Source organism: Chenopodium quinoa, unplaced genomic scaffold, assembly GCF_001683475.1.
Source record: "Chenopodium quinoa cultivar QQ74 unplaced genomic scaffold, ASM168347v1, whole genome shotgun sequence".
Classification (NCBI taxonomy): Eukaryota; Viridiplantae; Streptophyta; class Magnoliopsida; order Caryophyllales; family Amaranthaceae; genus Chenopodium; species Chenopodium quinoa.
The window spans coordinates 2,795,963-2,804,031 of NW_018743285.1; the positions used below are offsets into that span (position 1 = coordinate 2,795,963).

Below are 8,069 nucleotides of genomic sequence, written 5' to 3' on the forward strand. Positions count from 1 at the left end.
ACTAACTCCCAACTGGGAAGGACCCTACCGAATCTGTGAAGAGGTCAGGGACGGTACCTACCGTCTGGGAACACCAGACGGACAACCGTTGCCTCGAACTTGGAGTGTAGATAATCTTAAGAAATATTTCTTTTGAATGATGTAAATAGTCAAGGGCTACTTAATAAAAGTTTGCATACTTAATATTCAATTTTGTACTAAGAGAGGCACGCCTACTAACAAACAGTCGGCTACTCTCCATAGTTTTTATTCTTACTTAAGAGGGGCATGCTGTCTGTACCTTTACAGTCGGCTACTCTCCATTGAGTATTTTACTCTATCAGAGGGGCATGCCATCTGTACCTTTACAGTCGGCTACTCTCCATTGAGTATTTTACTCTTATCATCAGAGGGGCATGCCGTCTGTACCTTTACAGTCGGCTACTCTCCATTGAGTATTTTACTCTTATCATCAGAGGGGCATGCCGCCTGTACCTTTACAGTCGGCTACTCTCCATTGAGTATTTTACTCTATCTTCAGAGAGGCATGCCGTCTGTACCTTTACAGTCGGCTACTCTCCATTGAGTATTTTACTCTAAGAGGGGCATGCCGCCTGTACCTTTACAGTCGGCTACTCTCCATTGAATATTTTACTCACCATAGGGGCATGCTGTCTGGACATATAGTCGGCTACTCTCCATAAAAGAGGGCTGACTGGTTCCAAACACACAGCCACCCCCCCTTATACTTAACTAAAAATGATCAGGGCCTTGCCGACCCTGTGCCTAAACAGGCGGCTACCCTCCTTTTACTTAGTACCTACGTTCACCAAGAACTAACCAAGGCCACAGGCCGAATGATCAGACCAGGCGCCAAGCCAACTGATCCAATCTTCAAAACTAATACGACCTGTCCCAACATCATAGCAGGCGTCCGGCGGCATCCCTCCGGATGAAATTCGTCGCAGAGAGCAGCTCCCTTTTGGGTGGAACATTGCTCTATAAACTAATTACACGGCACCTATACGACTGCCCCCAAGGGCAACCACGTAGCCGTTTTTGAGACAAGGATAACTCTATCACTAACCAAACCAGTGGTAGCAGTTGACATCTGAGTCAGATGACCGCCTGTATTACTTGGGATAAATGCAGGGGGTACCTCTTGAGTTAATAGCCAACAAACATTAGCGAATCAAAAGGTTCAGCCGACCTCCGCCGCCTGGTACCTTTACTACTCAAGCAGGAGTGACGACGACTGAGTAACTCCAAAGTTAACTCACAGTCACTCTCTCAAACTTAGTATGGAGCCTAAAAGGTATGAGTCGTCCGCCTGTTTTTAGCAAACAACGGCTCTCAACCACTACTCCTGCTAGGTTAACAACCTATGAGTTAAAAGCCAACAGACATTGGCGAATGAAGGGGAACAACCGGTACCAACCGCTTGATACCTCTACTACTCAGTTACTTGGCGACTAGGTAACAACCATGTTTACTTGGTCAAACCACTTTCCTACTTGGTTAATTTTACAAATGACAGGACCGCCTGCCTAAAGGGGATCCAGCCTTTAAAATGGTTCGAATACCGATTGGATAAATGGCCGACTGATCGTCTAGCCTGGAAACAGACAACCAGTCGTCCAGGGGCATAGGCGGCGTGACTAACTATCCGTACCTATCTGCAACTATCGGCCATGTAAAACAGTCGGTATAGTGTACAATTGGATATCAGAATATTCAATACTTAAACAAATTTGAAGCAAAACAAAAAAATTCATTAAAAAGAAGCCGGTCATTAAAGATCGGCAAAATATTCAGAGCCCCGGCCCCCTGGCCGGGTAAATACAAACAAACGGCACGCAGGCCGTGGAAAGAAGACATAAAGCTTAAGAAGGGGGCAGATCTTCAATATTAGCAGCTGCTGCCTGGTCAGCACTCTTCTTGCTGGACTCGGCTTCAGCTGCATCCTTCTTTGATGCATTACCCCCAAGCGGCACAAGCGCCACTACCGGCTCCTCCTCCTCCAACGCCTCCTCCAACGCCTCTTTCTCAGCAGCCGCCAGGATCTCTTGATTATATCTATCAGAACACTGGCGGTACGTTTTTTCCCATGAGGCAAAGTCGGCATTGGGGAAGAGGCGGCCCCAAGTCATGCGCTGGATTTGAGCAGAGTCTTCCATCATCTCCCGGACCAGCTCTTTCTTTTCTTGCTCGGCCTTTTCCGAGAGCTCCTGAGTAAGACTCTTCTCCTGGGTCACCAGGCGTACCTTTACACTCGCCAAGGATTTCTCCAAGGTTTCGTATGAGGACATCTTTTGGCGAAGAGGTCTCAGCTCGGCCTTGAGGTTGTTGATGGTCGCCTCCAGCTCGCTATTCCTCTTCTGGGCCGCCTCTAACTGAGCTCGGATAGCGGCGGTAGCCTGCGCCTGATAATAAAGAATATCAATGGTCAGAACTTCATTTTGGGCAATTTGAAACATTGCCTTATCACAGTCAGAGGCGGCCATAGCTTTTGCAGCCTTTACCTCTTTGTTCTTCCGGTCAAGCGGCTTGCGAAGGCCGTTCACTCGGAGCAGGGCCTAAGTACAAAGGGGAACAGGCGTCAGTTTCCAAACAAAAAGAAAACAGGTGTCCTGGAATTCAAATACTCAAAAATATGCTAAGTATACCTCAGCAAGGACCCCTGCAATCCCGTCTAGGTCAAGGGTGCCGACACCTCTGACCGCCTCCCTTTCAGCTGGAGGAACGGCCTTGATCATAAACTTGGCCACCTCGACCAAGTCAGGCTCCTTAGGGCCGGCTGCATCAAGCATAAACAAACGGATTAGACCTAGTAAACAAGGGAGCAAGTCTAAAATTTACAAGGACAATTTCATACTTCTAGGTGGTCCAGCCGGAGTTTTAGAAGAAGTGGCCGGCTGTTTCTCAGCCGCCGCATGTTTCCTGGCAGAACCAGGAGAGCTCGCAACAGTCGTCCTTCGGGCCTTGGGGTCCGGCTGTTGGGAAGAAGAAGCTCTTGGAGCGCCCGTCTAAAAAAGAAGAAAAGGGTCAGTATATGCATAAACACAACTCCAAAAAGAGGGTGAAAGGTTCGAAGCCCACCAAGGGTGCCCCCTTGTTGGGGAGTCGGTTGAAGACTGTTGCATGATGGAGGCCCGCAACATGGCCGCCGCAGTCTTGGAGGCGGTAATTTTGTTCATGGCGTCCGCTGCAAAAAACAAATAGCAAAGTTAATGAAAGTCATAACAAGAAATGCATGGAACAACAGAGTATTCGACAGGCCGGCTACCTCTTGAGCACCGACTGCTGAGGCCACAGGCGGCCAAAAAGTACTCGTCATAGAGCCATTTGAAGCTCGGGACGCAGTGCAGGGGTACTTGCTCTCGTACCCTTGAAGTAGAGTTCACCTTCGACTCGACTTTGAAGAGTCCTTTATCTAGGATCTCTTTCTTAGCCTTGGGGGGAACAGGCGGCATGCTGCGGCCGCCTGCAAGAAGGGGCGGATTCCTGTTCCACCTGTTGAAGCGCTTGTTCAGCTCTGTGTCTGAACTCTCAATGATGAGGAAGGTGCTCCGCCAGTCCTTCCATTTGTTTGCTTTACCTCTCGTCATGAGGTAGCCCCTGTGGCTCGTCAATTGATACCAGCCGGTACCGCCTGCCTTAGGGGTCCGGCTGAGGTAGTTCATGTGGGCGAAAGCCTCGAAGCTCGGCTCCACCCCGTGCAGTTCGCACCCGGCCACATAGCCGAGTACGTTGACCTAGGAGTTCGGGGCTAACTGCCATAACCCCAACTCATACCCATCCAAGATCCGCTGAACAACCGGATGTAGTGGGAAGCGCAGCCCAGCCTTGATGGCCACCTCGTAGCAGCCAAAGCAGGCGCTATCATAACTGGTACCAGCCGGCCAGACGACTGTGTCTTCTGGATCCGGCACAAACACTAAAAAGCCGGGGCCCATTGTGTGGTTTGCGATAAAGCTCTCCACTTTCTCTTGCATGGCTGTGATCCGGCCCCGAGGTACCGTGCAGTAGTAGGGGGTATTTTGCTCTCGGTGAGAGGCGGATGGATCCGCCCAATCGTCCCCCTTCTCAACTGCGTGAGAAAGCCTCGCCTCTTGTAGGCGACTGTTTTTCTCTTCTGTGTCCAGGGAAGCATGGCCAAAAGAGCTAGACTCGGAATCGTCCTCTGACGAGTCCGAAGAGGACGACTCCTCCCCTCTCCCGGAGGGGCCCGCCTCCTCTCCTTTAAAAGGAGCAGGAGAGAATGAAGAATTGTCAACTGTAAAATGGGAAGGGGTCACTTTGACTCCTCCCTCAGAACTGCCGGCTTTCAAGCCGCTTTGTTTCACCTCCACATCTGGCGCCTGGTCAGATGTTTCACTAATCGGCACCCTGTGGGAGGAGCCGTCTGAGTTTGAGATCCTGGCAGTCTTTTTTGTCCTGGCCATCATGCTCTGCATAGACACAGATACAGTCGGACTTTGTATAAAGGGCAAAGATGGGTCCAGAAAAGGGCAGGCGACACTCCTAGTCCTAGATTCAGCCGTCCCCGGTGACCGGCTGATCACTAACCTAGGCCGTGTCGTGTGCTTCCGTGGTGCCACTTCAAAAAAGAATAAAGTAAAGAGAAAATTAAGAGTAAGAGAACCGACGGTTACCTGAACGAGTGACGATTGATGAAGTTCTGAAAATCCTTTGCAGTCGGCTTGTCAGAGCAGGCGGTAGGCAGAAAGGGTCCAAAATGTCAGAGCAAGTTCAGGGGTCCGAATGTTCTCTCACAAAGTTCTCAAGTGTGAAAATGACTGAAGTCAACACTCCCTTATATAGGAGAAGTGAGAAGGCGAAGGGTCACTTCCAGAATTCATAATTTGGGCGGGAGAATCTCTCGGCCTTTCGCCGAGTGACACCTGTAGCAGGCCGTCGCCTGTTACAGTGCGACACCTGTCACAGGTAACACGTGACCAGTCACGTGCCACCTGTGAGGGGCAAATGATTAGGGGATTTTGTCCCACCAATCGGAATGCGCCACGTGGGCCAATCAGGTCCTGCCAAGTGTCCCCCAGTTGGAACTGTCAGGGTTTGCCACGTGGCACACGCTTATTCGTCCACCTTGGACCTATTATGTCATGACACGTGGCATACTCCATGTCTAATGGAGGAACCGGCCACCCAGGCCCAACTTCCGAGGAAAGCCCAATCAGCCCTAGGTTAACCTAAACCTAGGATTGACACGTTTTCCAAGGTTATAAATACCTCCCTTAATCCTCATTAAGGGGCAGATCACGCTAAAAACGCAGATTACACACATTAAACACTCTCACCTAGAGAGACCCAATCACTTTAATTTCCGCATTAATTACTCCTTAATCAAGTACTAACTTGACCGTCGGAGGCGGAGCTCCCACCACCAGGAGTCTCCGTTGTTTTGCAGGTACAGGCGTCCGGTTCCAGTCTCGGAATTGTAACTCTCCCGCAGGACATCAGAAAACCCCGAAACAGAAGAGATAGTATTTTATTATACACCTAATTAGATTGAAAGTACACCTAGTAATATTCTTTTTGCTCATGATCGATAAATTTTTTTGATAAAAAAGGAACGAAGGTGGTAGTATCTATTACTCTTAGAGAGAGAAGGACTGTTTGTGAAGTATTGATTTTTATTTTTGTAAACAATGCATTTATTATTGATTGATACACCGTATATCGTTATCTTGTTGATGGACGATGTGTGATGAACTGGTGGCCTATCATCCATAAAATCCTGGATCCCCCACTGTCTACTACTATCCGATTCGAGTCATGGACCAACACTATGTTACGTTTAAGATTTTTAAAATCAAACTAGTTTTAGGCCCGGGTGATGCTCCGGTCATCAATAACATAATACTAAAACGGACACCAAGAATGACACATGTTACTTCCTGGTACTGTTTTTTCCCTCCAAAACTCCTCCCTCCCTTTTTTAGCAAAAAATCTTTTATTTTTGGAATATTTGTATAATACAATTATAATAATATAATAGTCCTAATTTTATATATTATCTTTATAATAGTTGTATTCCTTTTTATTTCGTAGTTACACAAGATTTTGAGACTTTTTAATTAAGGGAGAATAAGCTATAATTCATTAATAAAAAGCCATAAGACATTTACATTGAGAATAACATGCATCATTAATTTAATATATTGTATACTATGTTTGAATATTTTCAACACAACTAATAAAAAATAATATATGTTTTTTTTTTTTTTTTTTTTTTTTTTTTTTTTTTTTTCTGAATTGTAGTTTAATATTTTTTTTTTCTTATTATTTAATCTTTCTTATATGCATTGCATTTGTTTATCTCATTTTTATATTATATCCCAAATTAGTTATGGGAAGAAAAGACTATTACTATCGTGCATCGCACGGGCACTAATCTAGTTGTAATAAAAATAAAGTGAAACAAATTGGTGGTTTTATAAAAAAAAAAACATTTGTTTATTTTATTATATTTGTCAAAGAGATTTTATATTTCGTATTAATTTATTAAAGGGATTTTTATTAATGTTAAAAAAATCTTTCAAAGTAAACATATTTTGTGGTTAAAAGAAATAAAATTAGTATTTTTAATATAATTTTAGTGTCATAAAATGCGTTATTGGAGTGATGGTTAAAGTTTAACTTCAATTAATATGAAGTCATAGGTACAAATATTAATGTTAACAAATTATAAATTTTTTACACGGCCGCAAAAAAAAAAAGTAGAGCAAATATGAATATATAGATGACTGCCATTGAGAATCATAAAAAAAAATAAAAAAACCGACACGAATTGCGAATTTGTATGCCCCAAACCTAATCTCCATCGTTCATTCCCATCAAATCCAACGCCTCAATATCAACCCAAAGACACCTTTCAAAAATCCCCTTCTAAAAATTTTCAAACTCCCGCCTTCTCTCTCCTATATAAACCCCCTCATCCCACCATTTCTCTTCATCTCAAATTCAAACATAAAAAAAATTAAACTTTCCCTCCATTTTCTCTCTCCTCAAAAACCTCCAAATCCTCCATTAATGGCTCGCACCAAGCAAACCGCTCGTAAATCAACTGGCGGAAAAGCCCCAAGGAAGCAGCTAGCCACCAAGGCTGCTCGCAAGTCAGCCCCAGCCACCGGCGGAGTGAAAAAGCCCCATCGTTTCCGCCCTGGAACCGTGGCACTTCGAGAGATCAGGAAGTACCAGAAGAGCACTGAGCTTCTCATCAGGAAGCTCCCATTTCAGAGGCTTGTAAGAGAAATTGCTCAGGATTTCAAGACTGATCTCCGCTTCCAGAGCTCCGCTGTCGCCGCTCTTCAGGAGGCTGCTGAGGCTTATTTGGTTGGTTTGTTTGAGGATACTAACCTTTGCGCTATTCATGCTAAGAGGGTTACTATTATGCCTAAGGATATTCAGCTTGCTCGTCGGATTCGTGGTGAAAGGGCTTGAGATTAAGTTTGGTTGATTTTAATTAGGGTTTGTAATTTGGGGATGAAGATGGGAAATTAGGGTTTTGTAGTGAAGATTTGTGTAATTAAATGGAAGTCTGAATGTTTGTTTTATGCTCAATGGAATTACGGAAATCTTATTATTATTATTATAGTTTAATACTACTTTTGTTAAATTACTCTTGTCATTCCTTTTTTTTTTTTAAAAAAAAAAATTATGTTGAATGCTACTCGTATTATATTTTGATTTGAAATGAGAAATTATTCTGGGAAATTATTAGAGGTTTGACTAATTATCCAAGTTAATTGATTCGTATCAAATTTGATGGTGATTTTGGACTAACATCTAATTAGAGTTTCTTTGTATTGGGGATGTGAGGAGGAAGGAATGCAAAAAATAATGTTCATGTGACAAAATCATTCGGTTTAATAAATCAGACAATTTTAATTTCTGTAGAGATTTCAAGCATCTGGAAATAGGGAGTTTACTTCTTGCTAGACACGGCAGAATGAAGACTATGAAACCCATGCTAATGAGTAATTGACTACATTACAATAAGCAATACAATAAGCAATGGCGTACACACTGAAAACAGGACGATATAAAGAATCTTAGTTTGGTATGTC

General features: G+C 44.3%; 1 protein-coding gene across 1 annotated transcript; it reads left to right on the forward strand.

The window, feature by feature from the left end:
• The first annotated feature begins 6,937 nt into the window (after positions 1-6,937).
• Positions 6,938-7,602, forward strand: LOC110735727 (histone H3.2). The gene has a single exon (XM_021915911.1). The coding sequence runs from the start codon at positions 7,033-7,035 to the stop codon at positions 7,441-7,443; it is 411 nt and encodes a 136-aa protein (XP_021771603.1). The 5' UTR covers positions 6,938-7,032; the 3' UTR covers positions 7,444-7,602.
• The last annotated feature ends 467 nt before the right edge of the window (positions 7,603-8,069 follow it).